The 27624-nt window shown below is 43.2% G+C and overlaps 1 protein-coding gene across 1 annotated transcript in view; it reads left to right on the plus strand.

Annotated features, from left to right (window-relative positions):
* RANBP17 (RAN binding protein 17) overlaps positions 1 to 27223 on the plus strand; it is a 316339-nt gene extending 289116 nt beyond the window's left edge. Inside the window, exons 26-28 of the mRNA XM_060144179.1 lie at positions 21217 to 21315; positions 23213 to 23340; positions 25368 to 27223. Of these exons, the coding sequence (XP_060000162.1) occupies positions 21217 to 21315; positions 23213 to 23340; positions 25368 to 25464 (324 nt within the window). The 3' untranslated portion in view covers positions 25465 to 27223. The remainder of the gene's footprint in view (positions 1 to 21216; positions 21316 to 23212; positions 23341 to 25367) is intronic.
* The last annotated feature ends 401 nt before the right edge of the window (positions 27224 to 27624 follow it).

A 27624-nucleotide genomic window follows, 5' to 3' on the forward strand; every position in this document is an offset into this window, starting at 1 on the left:
ATCCTTTACTTTATAGCATATGACTAAGTAGTGATATATCTTTATTAACAGTGGAATACATTCTATTTATTTGGAATGTAGGCTTTCAGATAGCATTTTAAATATTAATGACCGGTCTCTGGTAGTCAGCATAAATATGATTTGCATTAGCACTAGCTTATATCATCTTGAGTGCCTCTGATGTCAATGATTGGGTATAGTAGTATCTGACATCATCTCCTTAGGTCACTGACAACTTTGACCTCTATTCTTATGCACAGTTTCTGTCGTCTCAAAAGCTCTTTTGAATTGATTTGAAATTTTGACTCTTCCCTTTATGAGGCAGTAAAATTGATAATTATTCAGATGGGAACTGAGCACTGAGTGAAAAATCAATTCCACCCGCTCTCTGCCGCGTATAAAATTACTTCTGAGTCGGCTGGACTGAACGGATGGCCAGAGTAAAAGCAGCAGGCAGGAGTAGTGGGAAGAATTAGCTGGACACAGCTAATAGCCTGAAGGGATAGACTTGGAAAAGAGGGAGTGGGCCAGTTGGGGGTTATTATGAGCAAGGATGGGTGCCATTGATCATCTGTTTGCATCAGCTTTCCAAGACCTTATAAATCAACCCTGAAGAGCAGCAGAATCCAAGATTTCAGCCTCTTTCCAGGGGGAATTTATATTAGATTATTCTCATTTTCACACTCAGATGAAAAGTGAGCCATTGATTATTCATTGGTTGCCCATCAAATGCTGTTTTTATAGATGATTTGCCTATCAGAGAAGATAATGAACAAGGTTGCTGCTTCATAACTCAAGGTTTCAGTTTTCAAGGCATCTGTGTCAGTTAAGTAATGCCTAACCCTATTAAAAGGAATGGGTTACAAATTGCTTAACAGTGCTGAAAAACTAGACCCTAATGACTAATTGTGCTTGGAGTTTAGAGAGGGTTTGTCAGCTCTTTAAACTAAACTGATGCAATGATACTGCAATTATTTACTAGTTTGAACTGTTCTCCCCCTGCACCACCAACCTGGAAGCATAGTTGCATGAAGAGTGTCAATTCTAAATTGCAAAAGTTATCTCCTCAAGCTTCCACAGCAAATGAAGCATGAACCCACATAAAGGGTCTTCTGACATTCTTATAGGCCTTTCCTATAAGACATTTTAAGTGCCTCTCACCTGAAAATGTGTTTATTATGACCTGCTATGTGGCGTTAGATCTTCAGTGTTTTTAAAAACATTCTCCAAATAAGCCATCTTCCATATTTTGCAAACAAACCTAAATTTGCAAAGCATTACATTTAATCCATTTGAAGATCTGTTATAATTAAGTAAATCTATTTTAAGTAAGAATTATTGTCTAACCAGCATTGCTTTAACTTAACTGAGAAAAACCCAGTTTACGTATATTAAGCAAAAAAAAAAAAAGTTCCCATGTTTTTATGTCATTAGAGAGATAAACTAAAGTTTTAAGAACAGGCCAGTAGTAACAGTGATTAGGCATGGATCTGCTACAGTAATTTGGAAGATAAAATTTCTACGGGAAACGTTTTCAGTTTTATCCCTGGTCATGTTAAGTGTTTGTATCTATAACTCAAAGGTCAGCATACATTTAGTTATATCACAGAATGAAAGAAGGATCTACCTAAATTAGGTACATGAAAGAGTGTGTTTTATAAGAGTAGAAGGGCATTTCAAAGATGAGACTCATTCTCTTTCAGATTATAAGAATAGGACACTGAGGCTGAATGCTTCTCTAAATCATAACTTCTATTAAAACTACCTGCTCTCGAAAGAGTAGCAACTTCCATAGAAGTAGAACAAGAATTATGTGATGGTCGGTATTACTGATTAGATTATGCAATTAACTTATTAACAAGGTATTTTTAGCAATTATGTTCTCTAAAATTTAAATACACTGAATGGAGGAATTAGAACATTTAGGTTTTAATTTATCTTAACCTCTTCTATTTAACTATTTGGCTCAAGTGAGCTGTACTAAAAACCAGAAAAAGTTCTAATTATAATTCTTTCTCCCTCGCTCTCTCTCCCCCTCCCTCCCACTTTGTGCTAACCTGACATTTAACTACAAATTGTAAAGAGCTGTCAGGAGTTATAAGAATCATACTTCAGTAGGGACGTAAGCTGGAAAGAACATTCACCCTTTTCCTCAATCAGTCAGTCAATCAATGAAAATTGCTTTTGTACAGTGCTCTTCGTGACATGCATCCCAAAGTGAATTACAGCAAAAGGGAATTCATCTGCTCTTTTTTCATTTCTGTGTTTAGATTGAAAGGATATTGCTCAACATTTTGACATACTATACAAGACATCTTTCTTACTTAAGATACCATCCTATAGTACTAAGTAGGAGAAAGTGCAGTCACATATTTAACTGATGTTGAGATTTTGGCCTATAGAACCTCAGCAAGACTCTCACAGTGGGAAACACTTTAGCAGATGAAATATATTCATGTCTCTTATGCTCTTAAAAAAATTAACCAGACTTTCTAATGTTATTATAGACATTTCTAGTGAACCCTAAATAGAAAGTATGCTCATGACCCACTAGCTCAGTCTGGTTAATTTGCAGCTGTTATCAAAAGTATGGCAGTAGATTGATGTCAAAAACACATGCTGAAGGAACATTCACAACTGGATCAGAGGATAACATGGATTTAAAGGGAAGCCGGGGATAGGTCATCAGACATGGCAAGTAAAAAATAAGAATAATAGAATTGGTTTTTGCACATGCTGCTGCAGTCTTGGTCTTCTTCACAGCAACATGTGTATGTACTTTGTATTTATTTCTAGGAAAAAAATAATACTGGCAAAATATTGCAGACAGTAGCTTAAGCTTTTTCATATGCATTTAATCTGATTTAATCACCACAGTATCTCTGTGAAGCTGTAGTATTATGAGCACCATTTTACAGATATAGAAACCAAGGCATAAAAAGATTAAGTAGGGGCTTCCCTGGTGGCGCAGTGGTTGAGAGTCCACCTGCCGATGCAGGGGACACAGGTTCATGCCCGGGTCCGGGAAGACCCCACATGCCGCGGAGCGGCTGGGCCCGTGAGCCATGGCTGCTGAGCCTGCGCGTCCGGAGCCTGTGCTCCGCAATGGGAGAGGCCACAACAGTGAGAGGCCTGCGTACCGCAAAAAAAAAAAAAAAAAAAAAAAAGATTAAGTAACTTTCCCAAGTTACTAGTGGTCAATAAGATCATGTAGTCCATAAGCGGAAAGACTAAAATTCTACCTTGATGTGTTTAGCTCCAGCGTTCACATGCTTAACCACAAAGCTATAATTTGTTGGCGGCTGCTAATTTGAAGTAGTATGTATGTTTTGAGCACTTACAATGAGGCAAGTTGAGCTTCCAGTAAGTCCCACTGGGGCCATCCTTAAGGTAGAATGATTTAGAGCAGTCATCCTATACCCCAACTTTGTGCTGCAGCCGGAATGAAACAGATGGGCAGTGACCCAAAGAGGCAATGGGCAAGGGAGAGGGAGGTTGCTTTGCCAGCTGGTATAGAAAAGCCCTGTGGCTCCCACCATCACTGACAGAGCTAACAGAGCTTCCTCTCTCTTATTCTACACCCATACCCAATCATTAATTCTGTAGCCAGACGTTGAAGGTATAAAATTTAGCAGGACATGTATCCTTGAGAAGGTCAGAGTCTAATAGTGTAACTGTCTCATGATGTTCCTTTGTGACTATCCTTCAGTTCCTCTGAGGTAGCTCTTGAGGTTTACTCTAACCTGACTTTTCTAGGATAGAGTCAATATAGAAGCTGTGAAATGAAGTTGGGGAAGCAACAAGTGCTTTGCATCCATCCCCCATACCCTGCACGTCTCTAGGCTTTGTCCTGACTCTCACTACTGATTCATCAGTGTTGAATGTCATTTTTCACCTCTTTCTGATTGTAAACAGCTTCTGTTTTTTAAGAGGCTTCTACTACTGAGTACCATTAGCTCTACTGAAGGTCCTTCTTAAGGGCCTCTCACATGGGCAAGTCTGAAACTGACTCCTTTGAGCATCCCTCTCCTCCTCCTTTTCATTCTGTAAGGTACCACAGACTAAGGTGCCTATAGAGCCAAGTAGGGAACTTGACTGAGGTAGACAGGAACGACAAACTGTGTTCAGTATACATCCCTATCTAAAGGGGGCAGCCTCCAAAGGGCTCCAGCTAATTGTTGCCCTGTAAGGTGGTAAGACCCAGTGTTGCCAGATATATTGAGATTTCCCCACGGAGAGAAGCCAGAAATACAGTTTTGTAAATGTTGGCAACTGATTGAAAAATTAAAATAAAAATACTCTGCAGGTCAGCACTGTATGTCTGGTTATCAGTTTCCCACCTCTGTATTCTGTACTCTTAGAGAATTTCAGAACTCAGATCTCTTAATGCATGATCCCTTGCATTTCTCATAGCCATCCCATGTGGCCTTGCAACAGTGATATTTTTATTTGTCTCTGATGTTTTGATAATTCTTAAAGCACACTTTTTTAATTTGCTGTTTTAAGAAGATGCCAATATTTTGCTTTTACATATGACTCTATACTTAGGTCTTTAATGAAACTTAAAGAGGGCATTTTATCACATTTGGGTTGTGTCTTTGCATACAGAAGGGGTGCAGTAAACAGGCAATGAAACTCAGTTAACATCTCCCAAACATTTTTTTTTTTTAATTTTCAAAATAATAAGGTTTGTTTGAGGCAGAAATAAAGCTCACTTTGGTCAAGTGTGTGTGTGTGTGAGAGAGATCTAATTACTAAGGATCATATCAGAGTATCTAAGAGGACCAGGGCTGCACAAAAGTATCTAGTTAATAGCCAGGTAACAAAAGTCCAAAAGGGAGTAAAACTCTTAAGAACGATCAGTGTGTGACCACCACCCCTAAAGATCAGCTTAGAAAGTTAAAATATATAATTTTAAAAATGGAAAAACACTAATTTTTAATTAAAATGGCTTTTATCTGTGATATAATAAAATCATTTATCCATCTTTAGAAGGATGATTCTTGTCCAAATCCTTTGTTATATTCCATATCTTTGCCATTTTGATTTCATTTTTGTTATAGAGATATTTGTTGAATGACTGTTTCAGCTGTAACAAAAAATGGTATTTTAAAACAAAACCCTTTTAAAAAGAAACCTATTCTTGATTTATAAATCATCAAATTAGTGTTATAACCCTATCACCTATCTTTACACAGTACCTTTTTTTCCCCAAAGATCACCTCCATCTTGATACTTGTCCCAGCACCTAGCAGAGCCTGAAACCTTGTGATGGTCAATGAATGTCTGCAAAACAAACCAAAAAAATTAATTTTTAAAAGTGCAATCTACAGGCAGTGACTTTAGGTATCAAATCTAACATGGTCATAGACTAATACATGATAAAATAAATGATAATGCCAAGATAAGATTATATCGTCATATACTATATAATAACCCTGCTGAAATTCCATAAGAAAATTTTATTCTAAACATGGATGAAGAAAGAAATAAGTACTTCAAATACTGTTTCAAATGGTTAACAGAACAGAGAAGGTTTGTGGTGGGGTTTTTTTTTTTTTTGTCTGTTTGTTTGTTTGTTTTTTCCACTGGGACATGTGTTTTTCTACCTCTAAGCACAGTTTAAAGATGTAATCCATCGATAGCGTAACTTGCCTTATTAATTGAAAGGGATGGAATCCACCAGATGTAGCCCAAACCAGCAGAGAGTTAGGTGACTAAGCAACAGCAAAGACACCATATTGAGTGAGCCAGATTTCGGTCTCCAAGTCATTTATTTCAACCGGTGACAATACATTTAAACTCAGCAGTGATTGATGGTTTAATATCATATATAATTTTTTTAATGAAGGAAAACCATTTAAATATGTTACCATTTGCACTGGTATTCTCCTATGTACATAACTGCATTTAATCATTATGGGGATTGTTTTTATACTTGTGTAATTTGTATCCAAGAAATAACTGTCAAAACCATCTCATGCTGTTGCTGGAAATGGTACAGTGTGCTTCATACTTGAATAGACTCATTCTTCCCTGCACATAATTAAGAGTGTTGGAGCTTTCACTGCTACCACATAGGAATTCCATGTTTACATTTCTGAGAATGAAAAATTAGCCACAGTTTGCTTTTTCAGGCTCCCATTTTCTGGGGCTGTGATATTTAAGTACCTTAGTTCTGTACCAGTATATGATTTGAAGAGTTTGATTTTAAGACTTTTAATATTAAAATACATAATAAAATTTTATTATCTAATTATAAGAGGGTTTAGCCTCTTATTAAAGTTGCTAAACCAGGCCTGGATTAACATCATAATGGCACAGTTTGACATGGAATACTCAAAAGTCAAGTTCGAGGGAAGGGATGGGTTTTGTTGTTGTTGTTGTTTTGGGGGTTTTCTCCTATACCCACCCCTCGCACAAAATAACAAGGACGAAACGCATGTGTGGAAACAAACAAGGAGCAATTTGGGACGCTGGAGAAGGAGTGGAGGTGTCAGCCTAGGATGGTACCCTTAGGCGAGGCAGCTGGTATATGTAGCCTTTTGTTTATCTGCTACTGGTTTATGTAGCCTTTAGGCCGGCAGCAGAAACAATCACTCCTACAGGGTCAGCTGCTGGTCAGAAGCAAAATAAGAAAAGATTTTGCGTTCAAATGCACAGCCATGATTTCTGTACAGCTGGCACCTGCTGCTGGTGCCCAGCGTGAAGGTGAAAGGGCAAAGAGGCGGTTGTTCAAAACTCAAGAATGGCTTAAAGGGACTTGTGGATTAATCTGCTTTATTAACTTCTGTATATTAGATAACTATTGCTATGAATGACAGTACATCGTTTTGAATAAGTCGCATCTCTTTCTCTTTTAAATTAGCTTTTGAGTAATGAATATTAAATAGAAAGCATTTCAGGGGTAATTAAATGAAAACAGAATGATGTCATTTTACAATTATATTTGTGTGTTTATAGAATAGGGGAATTATAATGTTTTCCAAGGAGCTAAAAAAAAAAAGAGCCGGCTTCATAAAGAAGAATTTGAAATAAATAAGTTAGATGTCCATTAGCCTTTGTGTTTAGACTAAAAAGTATGATGTAGTTTGCGACTTAACGTAGAGTCATTGGGTGCCATTGGCTTGATTTGGCATTCCCAGGGGCTCCACGTGTTTTCTTTATGAATTAAGGTGACCGCAATCCGTCATTGTTCTTTTATCTACAGTTTAGGACAGTCAGTTTTGCTATCACTCTGCAGCAAATGTTCTCAGAATAGCAAAGGAGTAGTAAAAAACAACAGCCGTACCTTTTCCTTCGCACTCATGTAGGGCAGATAAAGAGCGCTTCATGAGGAAGGAAACGCACGGTTTTACACAGGTTTAGCCCAATGATAATTAGGCGTGCTTTATAACAGTCTCTCACCCGGTATGGCAAGTGGCAAACAAGACGGTTTTTAGCCTCTTCATTAATAGTGATTGGCGCAGTTAGCTTAATTTATCATTATAAATTAAGGGTAAAAAGAGTTCACTTTCATGCGTTCTTTTTTAAAGCCTCTGCAAGGAAAATTTCTAATCCATAGACAAAATACTGACACCAACTCTGGGAACGTGTTTAACAAGCTGCCTTCTAAAAGGACAACTCTTTTCTGCTGACTCTCAGTGATTTTTTGTTTTTGTTCTTTTAAGAATTCTCAGAAAAAGCATAGCAGATGACATCTGCCTTTTTCATGCTAACACAGCACAGGTAGTAGCATTTATCCATATTTCACAAAGGGAAGGCGGCTGGGATTTCATTTGCACTCCCAAGTTTTAACACAAGTTCAGTCTTTCTACTCTGAGCAGTGTTTCTGTGACATGTGAAGATGACACCTGAGATCACCTCCCTGTGTCACATCCAAGCCAGCCCAGGGCTCACCAGAAGGATCCTAAACTTGCATGGGTGTCACAAAGGAGCAGACTACCTTGACCAGAAAAGATTGGGTTAGGAGTATTTCCACATCCTTACACTGCGAGGTGGAAGAGCCTTTACACCTCCTTCTTAAAGATCTAGACTTTTCCTCCATCCTGTAACAGAAGCCTTATTTACTGTAGGGTTGCTAGGACCTAAGAAGTCACTATAAAAGGGCGATCTCAGGTTCAAACAGAATTTTTATGATGAATGATAATGATGAAAAAGAAGTAGAAATAATTATTATATGCTAGGCTTGTGTGCTAAGTGCTTTATATATATGTACACAGACATATATTCCAGTGTGTGTGTGTGTGTGTGTGTGTGTGTGTGTGTGTGTGTACATATATATATATATTTCTGTTTAAGTCTCACTACTCTGTGGGGCAGATATTTTTATCTCCATTTTATGATCAAAATACTGTAACTGCAGCTCTAGTAAGATAGTAACTCACCCAATACCGTACAGCTAGTAAGTAGCAGAACCCATGCTCTTCACCAAAATACAGTGCAACTTTTAAATGGGCTAGATGGAGGCTAAGCAAGGGGAGACACATGCCATTCATTCATTCATAAATCCTCGACTGAGCCAGGGGCCCCTTTCTTTGAGAACTGATTGGACAAGAGGTAAACGCTTGACCTAAGCTGGCTTTTCTTCCCTAGATTTAGAAACTAGCATTTAAAAGATACTGGTCAGCCTCATCTGAATTGAAGACTTGAAAAATCAAGAGCCATGGGGCAGCCATTCCCTGCCACATGCTCAGAGAAGTAGCCAGTCTGCAGCGAGAGAAAAGAGCAGCAGACGTGCTAAAAGGATCTCGAGAGACCAGGCAGGCCCACAGAGGGAGACTGAGAAGGATCCCACCAGCGTTCTTGCCGCTGGTTCTAAGCCCTTGAGAGGCCTGACCGTGCTGCCTAGTGTAGGGGTCCTGAAGCCACCCCTTTTAGGCCTAAGTTTTGCCTGCGATAGTTGCCGTCCTCCTAGCCAAAGGATTCTTGACTCAGGGAAGCTGTGAGGACACAGTGAGCCAATGAGTATAGACTCACCTAGCCCAGAGAAGGTATTCAATCAATGTGTAAAAGTAGCCTTCACTGTGAAAACAATATGCAGTTGCCACTTTTCGATGTCCCTGTCCTTGTCCATATCCCTGCTGTTCATAATTATAAATGTGAGAAAAGTATCCCGTCCAGGAAATCCCAGGCCCAAGACTTCATTTCACAAGATGATTTGATTTTGCCGTGACTTCAGCCGGATTACTTATGTCTACCTGGTCCCATCCATGTGTTCTGCCTTTCTTAGAGTTCCTTCTGTGACAAGCATTCTTAATATCACACTCACTCACTGGACTGGATGGGGCATGGTGTGATTTTATTCTTGGGCCCAAACTGACTTTTGTTCACTTATTCTTCCTGCATACTCCAGGCATTACCTTGCAATGGCAAGAATGAAAATAAACGCCATAACTCTTTCCATTTGTATAATGTCTTCATACCTTCTGACTCTCACAACAACCCTGATGGGTAGACAGGGCCAATGTGAATATTTTTTTAACTTGAGAGTATGGGTACATCAACACATTTAATCCCACAGTACCTGTATGGGTAAAGTGCGCAGAGGTTCAGAGGGGTGAAATAACTTGCCCAGAGACACAGAGCCACTAAGTAGCAGTGCCTAGAATATAACGAAGGCTTTCTTGTCCCTAGATTTTACAGTTTTCTTGTCTCTAGATTTTAACATACCAAGGCTCCCCAGGGCCTTACCCTGCCCTTCCTTCCTGGCATTTCTTCTTCTCCGTCCATCCCTATTCAAGGGAGACAGCAAGATAAATGACAGGGTTCCCCTGCCTTCATTTCTCTTAGTGGCACTGTGGATGGTATAAGAAGCTCTTTGAGTTTCTTGAAAGAATGGCACAGGATAAAGTGAGGGTTGGTTTCATGATGGCATGATTTATTCATTTCGCAGTTATTACTGATTTTTCACGTAGTACTTGAAGGGTAAATTATGTGAAATTTTCCCAAAGTATATTAAGGTCTGGAGATGTGACTTCCACCTTCATATTCATTTGTCTTGACCCTTGGAAATTTTAACTAGCAGTAGCCATTCGTGCAGCTGTGAGCTCACATAGTGTGTTAAGGAAGACTTCTTATTTGGTTGCAGTCTAATCACTACTTGAGGAACAAGGTAAAGGTTCCCTCATCCTCTGACCTTTCATGAGTTAAGGCTGCTTTGTATGCTTTGCAACCCAGAAGAACTCTTGCGTGCTAATTCTGTATCCCTTGTCATGCTTAGGAAAATACAGACGTAAGTGCTTTCAGACTGATGAAATTCTATCCTCCTTTCATAGTTGTTTAATTGCAAATTCTCTATTTGTGGAGGACTTTCTGCTTACAACGATCAGAGCTGACAGATTTTACAGTCAACATACCTGGTTTTGACATACCAGTTATGCTACTTCCTGTGTCCTTGGAATACTTACCTCACCTCTTTGAGGTTAGCAGCCCTTCTTCAACAGGGGGAGTTCTTTACATTACTTGAACTGGCCCCTGGGTGGCTGAACTGGTGGCTGAACTGCTCCCTCCTGTGGTCTCATGCCCAGACTCCCCAAGACTAACCAAGACCTAGATGTCTCCCATTCCATCACTCCCTCAGCCGGTTACCCCATAACTTGGAACATTGGTATCATGGAAAAGAAAAACATTCAAGTGCATGTTTAGTTGAGGTCATGTGAACATAGAATGCTAAGAAGGAGCGATGGGAAGCTCAAGGCCTGAAGAGAAATCTCTTAGGCCCCAAAGAGACCCACCAGAAAGAAAACACTAAGCAAGAGCTCTGTGTTAATCCCCATACTTAATGTGGCATCTCGTTTTAGATGAGACAAAGAAGTTCCACTCAGGGAACTAAAAGCGTCAATTAGAGTTAAGTGCATTTAGGGATGATTTCTCTGAGACCCTTAAGATTGGAAGGAAACAACTTGATGGGTGCGCAATAAGAGATTAGTAAATACTTAGGCTGCATGGGCTCTTTTAGGCCACAGGGACCACATTTTATTCAATTCTGTACCACAGTGCCTGACACATAGTAGGAGTTCAGTAACTCTTTGAGCAAAGAATAAGTCTAAGAAATGAAGAGGGAGGGAGAAAGGAAGGAAGGAGAAGTCCCTAGCACAGTACCTGACACATAGCAGGTACTCATCACGGATGTGTTGCGTGTGTGCACCTAGCACGTAAGAGTTGATAATAGAATATTATTGACTTGAAATGTGTGCAGGTGAAACAAGTAGATAACAAGAGGGCTTTAGAGCTTCCCTAGCGGCCTGGCCTGTTTTGGAATCTGTACTTTAAGGGAGAAGTTCCACCCTCAGCGCACGATGGCCTCTTCTTATCCCACAGAAGGAGCAAGCCCTCCCTCCCCAACCCCATCTTTCTCCTGAGCCCCTTGCATTACTGAGAGGCTGGAAACAAACTGACAGAAACCTGGAGAAAAGTAACTCAAGTGATTTAGGAGAATGGAAGGGCTGGCTTATGGGGCCAGATTAAAGAAGCTAAATATGTATAGCCTGCCTAAGTGACAACTAAATGGGGCGTTTGATAAGTCTATAAATATTTGGAAGATGTAAACGCCAAGGAGGAAAGGGAATTACTTAGCATGGCACAATGGAGTATTGGCGTAATGGGATAATATTAAGAAAGGGAAAATGAAGGTTGAACATCAATAAAAAGCTTCCTGACAAAGAGAACCATTCCTGACAGAGGACACTATTAAGTTACGCGCTGTGGGCCAAGGGAAGTAATGGCAGTGCCATTTCTCAGGGTACTGGCAACAGAGCCAGCAGGACAGGGCCCGAGATATGTCCTGACTGAGGCACAGGCGCCAAGCAAGTAACCTGTGTCTGCGGCCTCCGAATCCTAGAAACAGGAAAAAGGCTGCATCTTCTTGGGAGAACTCACACGGCTCAGCCTCCTAAAGGGTCAGACCCTGTGGAGAATGGTTATGCCAATCGTTCGCCCTCCCACGCCACTGCCCAAAAGAAGTCATCCACCTAAAATGGTACCCCATTTCCTCCAAGGTAAAGCCCACATTCTCTAGCACGCAGCAGTAGGCCCTTCACAGGACGGGGCCTCTGCCTACCTAATCAGCCTCCTCCGCCACCACCACTCCCCGCGCACCCTCTCAGGTCCCACAGAGCTGCCCGTCATTCCCCAGACACTTCTCCAAACCTTGGCACCTGCTTGCTCCTTTTCCTACCTTACTCCCTGTCAGACTTTGCTTGTTCTCTACAACAGATCCGGGTGTCACCTGTGAAGCCTTCCCTGCCTGCCCCCCACCCCTCGACAGCGTTAGTCAGCCTCCTGTGGTCTCTCAGAGCCTCCTGTGCACGCTTCTGCTTGTGGCGCTTGCTAGAGTGTGTGGTCATGTAAACAGTGTACTGCCTCCCCTACTGGAGTTCTTGGAGGGCTGGGACTGTGCCTCATTCATTGGTATGTCCTCAGGGTCTAACACAGAGCCTGGCACAAAGTAGGTGGCAGTAAAGTCTGAATAAGTCAAGGAACGAGGTTCTATTCCCAGCACTTTCAGTCACTATCATAGGCTCCCTATGTAAATATTAGGGTGAAAGAGCTTCCAAATCTCAGTAACATCTTTGAATCATCTCCCCAACCACTTGGCCAGCACTCTCTATGCCATTTAGACAGCTATAAATAAAAACGCTCAAATCTGAAAGGCAGCATGCCATCCTCTGTGGTTAAACTCGAGACTGCTCTTTAATGGAAAGTGCTTCTGAGGGCCGAGTGAATTTTCCAAAAAATATTTTTTTCTCCTCACACAAAATCATTCGAACATGATAAGTAAAATAATCCTCCTCTGTTGGTTATGAAGATTTTTAGGCCCATCTAACCAAATCCCTTCGGGAAGTCAGGGAGAATATAGTGACAGATGATAGGCAATGAAACTTTGAACCTCCTACTGTAAGGATAATATGTTTATTATGAAATACAATATTCATTGCACTCTGCTCTGAGGACCGCATGAGATGCCCCCATGCCATTATGCCTTATGTTGTTCTGTTGTGAAATATGATATTCATTGCAAAATGTTGTGATGACTGTTCAATAAAGTAGCATGCTGTTTCCCGCTCCCTTCCTTGATTTTGAATGGCCTCAGTTAGAGTTTACTTTATCACTGAATATTTAATATAAACATGTGCTTGTAGTCGTCTCTGTCATGCACGTATATGTACACTGGGTGGGGTTCATTTCACTGCTCCTTATGCCCCGAGCTCACTGGGACTGTGGGCCTGCTAGACGGCAGCCGCCCTCCACCACGTGCAGCGCTGCTGGGGCCGCCTAGCATCCAGCCCCTTCTCTCATTGGCAGTCTTGAAGTTGAGGCCATGTTCTTAAAGCTCTGAATTTACCTGTAGCTTCAGTATCAGGTTGTCGTTCTTCGAAAGATTTCTTTAACTGGGAAGAAAATGGGATACTCAGTCAAGGATTCTGACCATTTCTCTCTGTCTCTGCTACCACAGACTTGCGGAGGCCCTCATCATTTCTCCTCTGGACTTGTGCAGTAGTACCTAAACATGTTGCCTTGCCTCCAGTACCTACCCGTCATTGCCATTCTGCAGTTTCCCATAAGTTTTGTTCTAAATCACCGATCTCATCATTATTCAGAAGTCCTTTGAAGGCTACCCTTTGTGTACTGGCCCGAACTCATTTCTGCATTCAGCCTGACATGAAAGACCTTTTATAGCCTGGACTCAGCCCAGTCTTCTCCTCACCCTCAGCTCTACTCCTTTCCACTCAAAAGAAGGTCTCTCTTAAAAGCCTCCTATACAGAGGCTGATTATTCCTCATATATGCCAAGCCCTGTCCCCTGTGCCTTTTCTCATTTTATTGTCTCTTCCTAATGTATCCTTTCCCAGTGATGCTATATGTGTCTTTTAAGATTCACATTAAATATTAGCTGTCCTGTGTGGATAGGCTGATTTTTTTAGACAGAAAACGTAGCGCATATGCCTTTGTTAGTCTCTCTTGAGCTTACACACATTTTCTAATTTGGGGCCCCCAGAGGCTAGTGTAGGACATTTGAGGTTCTAGAACCTGATTGTATGGCAGTCATTTGGGCAGTATACCATGAACTAGAAATAACAGTGTCACTTGAAAAAAATGAGAGGAAAATGGCTTTGGCGTTGAAAGCCATTCCTTTACATACAAGTTTTCCCAACATTCCTACGTAGAGGAAACTTAGATAATGTTTTTGACAAGGGATGCTTAATTTTTACATCAAATCGAATACTGTTCCGTTTGATGTTGGCCAGAGAAGAGTGAGAAAGGGTTTCCCAAACAGTGCTGAGTGGCAAATCCTTCAGCCTCCCAGTACCCCAGGTTTTCTGGTTTTCTTTTAATGCAGCGAGCCGCTTTATGAGATCTGCAGCCACTTGAAATATGAGTTACTACTCGTAAAAAGTTTCAAGTGGATAATGAAGATTCAAGAATGAGGCTCACAGTGTAGTGCAGTCAATTTTGTTGCTGCTGCTTTCCAGTACATCTCTGCCATTGAAATGAATTATTTATTGTAATTTATTTCAACCATGGAAAAGAAAACTGTTTTCATTGTGATGTGCACTGTAACATTCAGAATAGACACATCACATGCAGTACTCTCAATTAATTAATTCTGAAGTTTCATTCCAACTTTATCTTCTTTATTATAAGCTATGAGACTGGCAGGTAATTCTTTCCCCAATAAACTATGATTAAAATGAATGTTTTGAGAACTAGGGGTAATGTTGGTAATGGAGAAAATTGAAACAGCAGCAACACTAGGTTGTGTATTTCCTTAGATTTTACAGTGGATTGGAAGGGTTTTTAAATATTCTAGGCAATTTATCACTTGGAGGAAAACTTTTTCTCCCTTAACTTTTTGTAAGGAGTGGGTGGAAGAGGAGGGTGCGCTTAGTTTAGATGTGGAACCGTGCAATGCTAATATATGGCCAAAGTCAGCTGAGTTAACCAGTCCTGCAGTATCTTTATTGGTAAGAAGTTTTTTGCCTTTTTTTTTTTTTAAAAGCAAACTTAGCATTGTACAAAGGCCAAGAGGCAGGACTCCCAAATGATTTTTCAGAGGAGAATGGGTCACCTGTAATTGATTGCAATCTTGTTTCTTCTAAAAAGAGGCTCCCCTCATGCATTTCATTTGATTTTTTTTTTTTTTGATTTAAAGTGCTAAATAGTTGCTTCTGTTATGAGACTGCAAAGACACTATGAGAACTTAGGAATGTGCTTAATATGTACAGATATTAAAAGATTTAATATAACTTAGGTCGTGGGGCTTAGTCCAGGCAGAAAAGTACTTGCTTATTTGTCCATTACTTTCATTTTTCATAACATTCCACTAATACCACATTGCTAGACAGCAGACAAAGAAACAGTTGATTCCTTTTCCCCAAAGATGACCAGTATCTAATTTGAGGAGGATCACATTTCAATATTTGCTATGCACGTGGCCTAAGAACAGCGCTTGGTAATGACAGCAACTCGCTTACCTCCACAAGCACTGAAAATCTGGAAGCTTTTCCTCCTTTGGCAGCATTCAGGTTCTTCCAGGTCATAGATCTTCAACCAGGGCATGGGGCTCTGGAGAAATTGCTGTGGAGATGGGTAGAAGGTCTCTCTGCTTTTTCAGGCTCTACTACACTATCGTTTTTGTTTTGTTGTTTTTATTGCTGTTGCTAGGGCCAGCCTTCCTCCTCCTCTCCTAACTGGCCTTCTGAAAAGCCAGTTACAGGTGCCAGAGGATTCTTGAGACTCAGAAGCATCTCTCAAGTGTTTGGTGCATTTATCGGTTGTTCTCAAAACATCAGCAACTCACTGCATCAAAATCAAAGGCAATCTAGCTTGGTCAGCAGTACATATAATTGTGTATCCTACCCCCTCTTCTCATTGAGGGCCCAAGCAGATTAAGGCACCCCATTCCGCAGACACACCCTCTTGGGCACAGCCCTGATCATCCTTGCTTTGTCCTCCTCTCCCCACCTCTGTCTGGATCTAGGTACAGGGACGCTTTGTCTTTGGTCTCTCATCTCTTCTTTGGTCCATCCTTCTTTTATATAAACCAAAGCCTCCTTCTCAGCCCCTCCTTCCACCACCTTTTGGAGAAGACAGATTACTCTTGCCCCATTCCCATTTTCCATTTCCCTGGTCAACAGGGAGCAAAGTTGCAGTGTAACCAAAAGGTCATTCAGCCCTGAGCAAAGAGGCCAGGATAGAGAGAGAAGAGCTGAAGTTCCCTAAATATGTTAAGGATTTGATCCCCATAGATCAGAGTTCATATCGTCACTTCAGATTCAGTTTTGTCTTTCTGAATCAGATGGGGAGCAGAAGGGAGGAGTTTGAATTTTTTTTCACCCATTTCTTAGACTTTATGGAATATTTTTTAGTTTTATTAATCAATATGTTCGAAGAACATGAACAATGAAAAGTGCTCACTTTATTGGGAGTATTGTAACTCGAAGAAAATTAGCTTAATTTACTAATGTTTTCTATGACGTTAATTTAAATTGCCGTATACTTTTGGTGGGAGGGAAACCAGTGGTTCAGTGGACTGTGTTCCAGAGACAATCTATTAATTATGTCTACTGCTGTTCACCTTGGGAGGCTGAAAATATGTTAACCAAATTTATAAAAGCTGTAGGTGGGAGGCAAGAAGGTCTGCTGCAAACTCACCAGGAACCTCTGCCCTGGATTCCAATCACAGGGATTTCAGTAGCTGCCCGGCTCTTGATCAGGTGGCAGAGTGGCCGAACAGAGGAGATACACATGGGCAGCATAGCTGGGAGGCTCACTGCAGGTGGAAGAGTGAGCCACGCCCAGAAACGAGCCTTTCCTTTCACACCATGAATCCGCTAGCAGTCTACAGTGAGGTCCAGACACACTGTGCCGCAACCACCACTGCGGCAGTCCTGGTCCTCACCCTCAGGCAACAGCCTCCGGACTCAGGCGGGCCTGTGCACATGTCCTGGTTCCACTTCACATCGTGGTAGCTGGTGGCTGTGATGCCTTGAGCAAGTGACTGACTTGCTCAGCACTTCAGATCCTTAGTCTATGAAATGGGGATAATACCTACCTCAGGGTTAGCTGAGAGTTCCAGACAGTGTGTGCCTAACAGAGTGCTGAGCACCCAAGGGCTCTCCGTAAACGTGTCATTCCCTGCTGGGCAGTGAGAAAACTCACCAGGCACAGCTTACGCTTAGGTGGAAGTGCCTGTCATTAGAAAAGATGGTGCCTCAGCCTTTGGCCTTGGTGACCTGAAAGGCCCTAGAGAGCTCTTCCCCGCAGCTGCTGGCTAGAGAGGCAACAGTGGCTTAGAAGAGTTCTCAGGCTCTGCACACAAAAGCAGGATCCTTGGAAATGAACGATGTATTAATTTACATATTTACCCATTGCAGGTTTTAGCCATAGACTGAGGCCAGAACGTCTCTGTTTTCTCTGCAGTCCCCTTTCGGCTCTTTAGCTCGTTATGCTTTAGTTGATATTTCACTCATCCTTTCCCATTCATTCATTCATTCATTTATGTATTCATTCTGTCATCCAGTAGCTATTTCCTGAGCCTCTGATAGGTGCCAAATGCCATACTAAGCACTAGGGATACAGAGAAAAGTCCCCCATGGTCCCTGCCCCGCAGAAGTTTGCAGACCAGTCTCCCGACCCCACCCCACTGCAGTCATCACCCTGTACGCACTCAAGCCACACCTCTCCAGCCATCCTTCTCCACTCAGCTTCTAGAGCCATTGAGCCTCCAGCCTCCTTAGAAAGAGTACATACTCACCGTGTAGCAGTAAAGCACCCAGCACAAACCACATCTTTGCTTATTCTGCACAGGTAGAAGATAGAACAGGAAGCCTCTGAAGTGAGAGCATGTAGTTACCACCTTGCTGTAGGGGAAGAGTGACCCAGCACATTGGAGTAGGAAGGTCCACTGTGCTTTGTGCTTGTGCTTTACATGCCATTTTAGGGTAGAAACATAGGAGCGGAGCTGAGGAGCGAACAGAGATCCATGTAGCACAGCATTGCTTTGTCTTATTTTTCCAGATCAGATATTTGTAGCACAGCTTCATGTTTTATTTAGAAGATTACAAGATTTCAGAACAACAGAAACACTGTCATTCAAAATCCATACTAATACATGTGCCAGGCCACATAGGACTGATTTTTGGACTGTTTTCTATTTTAGGGTTTTTTTGCTTGTTGGTTTGTTTGCGTATTGCAACTCCCAGTGAGGGTAGCTGATAGTGAGAATATAATCTCGTTTATCTGTCCATAAGCAAGACATGAAATGGGGTGCTTCCTGGAGCCATGAGATTCCACTGGGCCAGATCAGGCAGGGTAACCATAGTTGGAGTAAACGAACGCTAGTAAGGATTTGAGTGCCTGGGGAAGAAGTCAGTCCTCACAGCAGCCCTTCGAAGTAGTTGCCAAAGAAATGAAGAAATAAAGGCTCAGAGAAGTGAAACAACTTGCCCAGCGTCCCAGGTTACGTAAGTGGCAGGGCCAGATTTGGCCTTAGTTCTGACTGGCTCCAAAGTCTGTCCCTGTCAAACCATGTTGGTTTTGCTTCACTGAGAGAAATTTTCTACAAACTCATGCCAAAGCCCTTTGGGAAGGAGGAAGGAGAACAAGGAAGCACCACCTGAGACAGTGTGGTGTCTGGTTTTCCTAAGCGGACTAAGCCTCATGACTCCCCTTCCCAAGCGGTCCATTCCCTGGTTGGGCAGAATAACTGCTTAGGATAATACAGTGGGTAATGTGTGTGTTTTTTTGGACATAGGCTCTGGAAACTGTAGCCTGGGTTGGGCAAATTTGAAATGGCCATTCCAGCCATGCCTGTAACAGTGCAGGAAGTGAGCGGAGGTTGGGGGAGTTCCTTACGCTGAACGCTGATGGTGCTTTGTGACTCAGTGCAGGCTGGGGCGGGCCACTGCAGAGTTGCCAAGGGCGCTCTCCTTTCAGTCTTGACTTGTTCGCATCGATAACCGCCAGAGATTTCACATTACCTGCAACAGGATTCTGTACTCAGGCCTTTCACCCAGTATTCTTCCATATGGGGGGGAACTTTCTCCAAAGGGACTTGCCATACTGACTGAACTGTTTCCCCATATCCTCTAGGAGTGTTAGAAACAAGAACTCTGGAAATGAGTTGCCACGTCAATACCCTTTGAACGGATTTGCTCACTAATTTCCATTCTTCCGGAAGAGTAAAAGAGAAAAAAAAAAAATCATCCATTTTAGCCAACTTTATTTTTAGAAAAGTATTTTATTCAAACATCCCCTTACTTATTACAGACATAAATACATGCATTCAGACAAATGAATCCACGAGAGAACCGTATAAAGTAATTGGCACATCACTTCAGCATGCTTTGTCAGTTAGTGGAGGACTTTGGTGCCTCTGACTTTAATCTTTTCCATTAAAATATCCATTCTGCCTTCAGATTGTGAAACCCATAATATTTTAGGCTGTCTCCGTGGATCTGTTAGTTTTGCTTGTCAGACTAATTTAATTTGTGGCTCTGTGACTTTGGGTGGCTTGTTAAATTGTACATGGAAACATGTGATCTGCAAATGATGTTCAATATGCCAGGCTTAAGACCTAGTTTCTCCCCAGAGACACTGGACATGCAGTAAATGTGTATCGGCAGATTTCATTTGCAACCAGCCTAACTGTTAGGATGATGATGATGTGTGAAATAGCAGATGTTTAAGCGCATTACTGTTGCTTTTATATACCTTAAATGTTTATAACACTTTTTGAAGCACTTTTTATATCCACCGTCTCATTTGGTTCTCTGAGCTTCCTTGTACTGGGTTATCATCTCCCTCTTTATAGCTAATGAAACTGAGACACAGAGAGAAAAGTTCAGTGACTTGCCTGAGAACAGGGTAAATTGGATTGCAAAGATGCTAGAGGACAAAGCCAAATGTCACCAAAGCCTAGTCAGGGTGGTGTGTGTAGTAGACTTAGCCACATAATTGCCATTTTCCCCTGCCCTCCTTTGAGGAAAGGAGCTCTGAAGTGGTGCAAACAGGAAGGGCTAGAGATGGGAGGTAAAGAGTGCAAGAAGCAGAAACTGTAGCGTCAGCTCCATATGGATGGCCATAACTGGCTTCACTGCTCTTTGCCTGGACTGTTGCGGCAGCCTCATCTCCGGTCTCCCTCCTTGACTGTCACCTGCACAGTACACGTTCCAAATGTCCCCAGAGAGAGATTTCTTAAGTACAAATCTGAGCATGTCTCTCCTTTGCTGCAAACCCATCATTGGCTCCCACTGCCAGATTCTTCATCGCGGTCTTCCAGCCTACACTGGGGTCTTGCTTCTGGCCTGCCTCTCTTCTGCCGCACTACATTCCTCACCACTGTAGAACCCACTGTGTTCTTGCCCAGACTCCTTTTTTTGCCACTGTCTCTGCTTAGAACACATTTATGGTGAACTCCATAAACATGACCTTCTCTGTGGAGCCTTCCCTGATTCTCAGGGGCCCAGAAGCATCCCTCTTTCCACTGCATGCCCACAGCAACTTAGCCCAGCCTAGTGCCTGTTATCTCTGTGCTGAGTAGTCTGCCCCGGGGAGTTTTTAGCTCCTCAAGGATGGAGGTTGTGGTAGATGCCTGTGTTCTCTTACCACCCCCCAGGTGTCTTGAAGAATTGGAACTTAAGAAAACGGACGAGTATGAAATGTAGGAGTGAAGTGAGTAAATGAGTGAATTAGTGTATGAGGAGTGAATGAGAAGACTTTAACAGCCTGAGCCAGCAGGAAACGTGACTTCCAGCATTACCGGGCATGTGCCCCATTTCTCCCTCTTGTCTGAGAGGAGTCATGGAGAGAGATTGCCCCTCCACAGCTTGGCGTCTTTGGTGAAATGAGAGGCAGAAAGAAAGGTGAGCTGGGCTTTTGCCTGGTGACCTAGTATAGAGGAAAGCACGTCAGGGTTGAGAGGCAGGGACTGATCCTCTTGGCTCTGTGGCCCCTGACTTCTGCCCACCCAGAAGGTTCTCACCAAAGGTTTCGGTGGTGGGAACTCTTCCTCAGGGAGCTGAGAGTCTTTGCCAAGAGTTCCTACAGCAGCATCATAGGCTTCCAGAGTCAAAGCTGTTTGTTTGTCCAGGAAGCACCTTCATGTCTGGTGGCAAGATGTGGGGATAGAAGGTGAGCACATAGAAAGCCTGGGACTGGGCGGGGGGGACTCTGAGCCAGCGCATCAGTGTCTTCATGTGACTCTGTCTTCTAGATGATGTCTGTCCTCATGAATACCATTGTCTTCGAAGACTGTCGGAACCAGTGGTCGGTATCCAGGCCTCTCCTGGGGCTCATCCTGCTCAACGAGAAGGTGAGTGCGGTTGCAGGAAGGTCCGCAGGAGGCGACCACTGGGAAGAGGGAGCAGCTGTACACCAGGCCAAGCTGTGACAAAGACAGGGAAGCCAACCGAGCTTGAGCTGGGACCTTGAGCACGCGGGACAAGGCCATATTCTCCCAGAAGGCCCTTCCCCAGAGGCCTCAGATCTCCTTCAGTTAAGTAGAGGCCTCACACTAGCTTTTCTGGCATCTGGAGCCCTGCACTGGACAGGTGGTTTGCTCAGCAGTGCTTCCAGCACACCCTCACTCCCCTCCCTGTTCCAGTAGATTGTGGGCAACAACACCTTTTGCCCCTTCCTAGGCCTCCCTTCCTTTGTGGGATCCCCACTGCCCTCAGTGGTAGCAGTAGCCCCTCAGGGCCAAACACAGAGGCAGCACCCTTCATCCGGAGCACAAGTCTCCAGTCCTTAAGTGCACGCATCACTCTGGGCTGCCTCCCAAGTTCTCCAGCTTCCCCTTGAACCCACCCCTGTCTCCCCAGCAGTCAGTAGGAACAGTACATTACTGCTCGGGAGAATGAATTGTCTATACAATAAGAGAGTACTGGGGGAAAAGACAGTGAGATTAGAGGCAGCCGCATACATTAAAATTCAAACTGAAATCCCAGCCTTGGAAGGAAACTAATAGAAGAAGAAAATATATCAAAAAGAGAAGAGCTGTCTCATCATTCACCTGTGCTGAAGTATCCAATTTTAGCCACATTCAATAGCACTGTCATTCATCTTCCCTCAGTGTTATTGTGATTTAAATCCAAGCTCTATAAAAGAGAGCAGTTCTTTTAAAATGATTGAGAGGGAATAAGGGCAAATTCAGTGTTTAGAAAAAGCTTATGACATCACAATATTATACTTTACTGATGGAGGTAATATTTCATGGTTTGGGATGAAAAACTAATAATTTTCTATTTGGTGTGAGTCACTGCATCATTATAAAAGGGAAAAATAAGTAGTTTTGTGCATTCCCAGTCTTGTTCGGGAAGACATTGTGGTTTAAGTGTAATGCCTCTGATATATAGTATTTAAGTATTAGTCTGACTACATATTAATTATGTGTGTTTTTGATGTGAGCTGTTTTAATGTATGATGGAAATTAAATATCGTGCTGTTTGGGCTTGGAAGGATAAACACGACTGGCAAACTGTTGTCTTTGTGCTGAAATTAGGCTGTTTCCAATGATTAGGAGCTGCTTTTAGCATAAGAGTTTGTGTGTAAAGAAGCCCACAGACATCAGCAGAGAAGAAAGGGCTGTGCAGTTCTTTGTGACCAGGTGTGACAGGTGTTCTTCTTAGTGCCAGAAAGCTCTCCCAGGACTAAGCAAGTCCCTGTAGTACCCCACCTCAGCAGAACAGACCCATCCTAACTCAGGAGGACAAGGACTTGGAACAAAGCCTGGGGTCGTTTGAGGGGTAGTTCACTGAAGCCACCGAAGACGAAGAGGCCTGAGGAGGGACCCTGGACTTGGTCGCCCAAAGTGCTCCTTGGGCATTTTTAGTTCATTTCTTCCCCTCAGCCTAAGAGGTCCTTCCTCTTTCAGCCTTTCTGTGATTATTGTTGATGAGACTCAGGAAGACCTTTATGTGCTTGGTTCCCCACAGAGGAGGCGAGAACTCCATCAGCCTAAATTGTTCCATGACAATAAAGCAGCTATAGGAAGAGATTTTTATGAGAAGGGATAATACAGTTTATACTCAGGAATGTCTCTGTTGCTTTGGTTTTCTCTAAAGGCTTAAAGTTCAGAGGGGGCCTGGACCAAAGCGCCTTTGAGAGTTAGGAGCCCTGAGCACTTCAGAGGTGGTCTAGCCCTCCCCTACAGCTCTCCTCAGGCCCCAGTGTGGAGCCAGAGTTCTGACACTTGTTCTGTCTCCCAACAGTATTTCAGTGAACTGAGGGCAAGTCTGATAAACAGCCAGCCTCTCCCCAAGCAGGAGGTCCTTGCCCAGTGCTTCAGGAACCTAATGGAAGGAGTGGAGCAGAACCTGTCTGTCAAGAACAGAGACAGGTAAGCAGCGCCCCATAGTTTAGCATCTCTGGGGTAGGTGGACGTTCCGGGATTGCGCTTAACACAGCTCACGACATACTGATGTGGCTTTTCTATCACACCTTGTAATCCTAGACTCAATTTAGTTCCATCCAGTAAATATGACTGGGTAGTTGCTTTCTTCCAAGCATCACACTAGGCACTGTAGAGCAGCGGTCCCCAACCTTTTTGGCACCAGGGACCAGTTTCGTGGAAGACAATTTTTCCGATGGGGCGGGGCGGGGGGGTGGTTCAGGCGGTAATGCGAGCAATGGGGATAATGGGGATGAGCGATGGGAATCGGCAGATGAAGCTTCAGTTGCCCGCGGCCCAGGGGTTGGGGACCCCTGCTATAGAGGATGCAGAGATGAATAAAATGCAGCCTTTGCCCTTAAGCAGTTTATAATCCAACAGGAGAGAGAGAGAAAAAATAACTAATTGAAAAGGTTAAAAGAAGGAAAGTTTAGATCTGCTATGAAGGACAAAGAAAGGCCTCCTGGCATTTGAACAAGCATAGGCTTTGAGGTCAGACAGACTCCAATTTAAATTTTATCCCTGCCCTTTATAGGCTGTGTGGCAGTGAGTAAGGCAGTCAAGTTCTCTGATCCTCAGTTTTCTCACCAGTAAAACAGAGATGATGATAATTGATTGTGACCTTTAAATGACAGAATATAGTAAACATGGTACCCAGGACATATGATGCACAGTAAGTAGTTCTTTCCTCTGTCTGACCTTTAAAAGTGGTTGGTTTTGCAAGAACAGAGACAGGTAAGTTGCCAGTGAGATCCTGATGAGGAAGCCAAACTTATCACCTATGCCTGAATTCATTCATTCATTCATTCATTCATTTAGTTCATAAAATTTTATTAAGAACCTGCTATGTGCCAGGCACTGGGGATACCACTGAGGAACTAATTGTTCCAGGTTTTTGCCCTCACGGAGCTTCTAGTGGTGGAAGAGACAGGCATAATGAATGATGGAGAGAGAAAATGTTTTCAGAAAAAAAAAAAATAGTAATACTTGCCTCATCCTTTTATAAAAGTGGTAGCATTCAAACACTGCGCCATTTGAAATGCATATTATTAATCATCCCGATAGCCACAAGCCAAAACCTGGGCTCTGGTAATACAAGGCCAAGTCGGATGGGCTCTGTGGACGTGTTCCCTTGACTGCTTGTTCTGAGCCAAGATCCTCTGTCAGGCAAAAAGGGGCAGTCTCCAGGGCTAGCAGGAGAAGAGACTTCGTGAAGGAAGAGGGGACCCTTCCCTACATGCCTCGGGGGGAAATTGCTTCACCTGAGGCTTGGGAATTTGAGTATTGCCTCCTGAGCGGCTCTGTGAAATGGTGTCAGACAAGCTCCTCGTTTAGTGAGAGCACTAGCTAGCAAGGACTGCGTGTTTTCCATGTGCCGGGCAGAATGTCGCGCACTTACAGGCATCGTCTCACTTGACTCAGTAAACTCTCCCTTCCCGCAATCCCGTAAGCTAGCCACTCATGTGGGGCATCAAGACAAGAGATCACCCAGCTTAGAAGTGATGGGGCCAGGATGTGAGCCCAGGTAGTCGTACCCAGTGCCCCCTCTTTGTGAAGCACCTAGTTTGGTTTCCTTATCTGCAAATGAGGATACTGACACCTACTTTGGAGAAGACTTGTGATGATGAAACGAATTTATATGTAAACTCAACCAGTGCCAGGCACATAAGCTTTTGTTCTTTTCTTTATATTCCTTACCATCTATAATGTAATTTGACTTTTAAAAATAATTTTTAAATAGTATAACCACAGAATGCACCCCTCGAAATGGTCAGAGTGTATTTGCTGGTAACCCTTGTTTTCCGGGAGGGGAAGGAGGAGGGCATGCTGCTGGCAGAGCAGTAGTAGTCGGTGAAATGGGAGGAAGGAGCTCAGCCAGCACCTAGGCCGTCTCCAGGGTCCTGAACTCCGCCACCAGAGCTTCACACAGCCTCAGCCTTGCCACTGCCCTCAGCCCTTTCTTACTCTTTCCACAGGTTCACCCAGAACCTCTCGGTCTTCAGAAGAGATGTGGCAGAGGCCCTGCGCAGTGATGGCAGCACCGAACCGTGCAGTCTGGACATGATGAGCTGACCCGACTTCTGACCGTGTGCCGAGCAGCTTTTATCAAGAGACTTGTGGGTCTGGATCCCAGGACAGTGATGTTGGCTAGCCCAGGGGAATCTATTTTTCAAAACAAACAAACAACAACAACAAGAGTCCTACCTTTTTATAAGCCTGGCCTAATTGTAAGAATTTATAATAGCGCACAAACAATGTAAATTCAGTCTTTGCACTGAAAAAGCAAAAGATGTGTTTTCAGTCTTTCTATAAAATATCATTTATCTTTGTTCTTATAATGCTCTGAAAGGGTGTAGAGACAATATTTAACCAAAGAATATAATAAACCAGGTTTACGCCTAAGTGTGTACTAGTTAATGGTTCTGCAGTCAAGGTTGTGAATTGGTGAGAGATGCAACCTTCAACATAGATCCCGGATTGAGACAAATATACCATTTGAACCTGTTAAATTAGTAGTTTGTTATGAGTCTGGAAAAAGCAGCACTGGGGACTCTGAGCTGTGGGCACTTAGAACGAGCCTGGGAGCCCTCCAGAGCGCCCCACAGGACTGCACACAGCCCTCTCCGCCTCAGCAGCGACTGATAAAGTTGAGACAGTAACACAATTAAATGACTTACAAACAACGTTTGCTCTTCACTGGCATAAATCTGAAGTGGTTTAGTCTAGAAGAATTAAGCTGTGCAATTACTGCCTGCAGAGATATTTCTTCAGAAGGAGTAGGTGGCCCCAGCATGTAGCTCTGGGTGCTACCAGCACCCAGGCCTGCCTCCATTTAATTTTTAGGAGAAGCTGAGGGTGTCCAGTCAAAATACAGATTCAAAGCAGCTCTGCCTTCTTGGGCCACCCAAAACAGTTCTAGGTGCTAAAGTACAGATTTTCAGAGGATGAGGATCAGTTGGTTTTCATCCTTCCACAAAAACTCTTACTACTGTGGGGATTGCAGCTCGGCCCAAACCCAGGACAAGGAGGAAGCCTTTACAGTTTGTGAGGGACTGGAGCTAGGCTATTAATTTGAGATTGCCACTGTCAGATGGCTTTGGTGTCTCACTGCTCCGTCTTCATGGCTCAGGCTTGTAGTAAATATTGTTCCCTTTATTTCTGATAAGACACGAAAGGTTGGCCTTACTGTTGAAGAAGAGGTAAATCTACAAGCTCCTGTTATAATCTCGTTTCTCAGACTAGTATTTCTTGAAAACTTTCTTGACAGCTGAGTTTTACAACAGGCTTGTCACAGAAAAGCAAAGTCACCCAAGTTTATCTCAAAATGTTTGTCTTTCGTGTGTGAACCCAGGAAATCAGGGAAAAGTGTGTTCTAGGTAGGGTTACTTCTGGTATCTAATGGAGGAGGAAGCCTCAGCCTTACACTATGTTTCATTAGCAGTGGGATAAATTTCCACAAGAAGGCAAATTCTGAACTTCATAAAACCTCAACTGTTTAGAGAAGTCTGACTTGAGAATTTTCTCTTTCTCATGGGCTTATTACTGTACACTACTCATCCCCAAAAAAATCCTTCATAGAAGACCTATCCCCTTCTGACACTGTCTTTTGGTTTGTTTGTTTTTTGTTTTTGTTTTTGAAAAAGGTCCAAGACCTGGGAGTTCCCTAGTGGCCTAGTGGTTAGGATTCCGGGCTTTCACTGCCATGGCCCGGCTTCAACCCCTGGTCGGGGAACTAAGATCCTGCAAGCCGCGTGGCGTGGCCAAAATAAATAAATAAATAAATAAAAAGGTCCAAGGCCTAAAAGCACCGCATTATTTGCATTAAAATGCTCACAAGAAAATCACTGTGTGTACTTGCTTTTCTTGACCACATCGCCAAAGGTTGCCTGGTGGTTTCTCCCCAGCCAGGAAAGGCTCTGTCTTGGCCTTGGAGAGCTGCTGGGGAGGAGGACTTGTCAGGCCTGCCCCAGCCCCACTTGAGCAGGGCCTGCTCATGGCGCCGGGGTGTGCAGAGCACACGGAGAGGCAGCGCGCGCAGCAGGGAACAGACTCAGCAAAGCGATGGAACGTCTGCCGTGCCCTCCTCATCTGACCTCTCACTTAGTCCTCACAATAGCCCTGTGAAGGGGGACAGCATACTCCCACTCTTCAGATGAGGAAGCTGAGGCGCAAAGGTGGTACACAGCTTACACTGGTCACACGGGCAGGATTTGACCCCAGGTCTGTGTCACC

This window comes from Lagenorhynchus albirostris, chromosome 3 (genome assembly GCF_949774975.1).
Source record: "Lagenorhynchus albirostris chromosome 3, mLagAlb1.1, whole genome shotgun sequence".
In the NCBI taxonomy this organism is placed as follows: Eukaryota; Metazoa; Chordata; class Mammalia; order Artiodactyla; family Delphinidae; genus Lagenorhynchus; species Lagenorhynchus albirostris.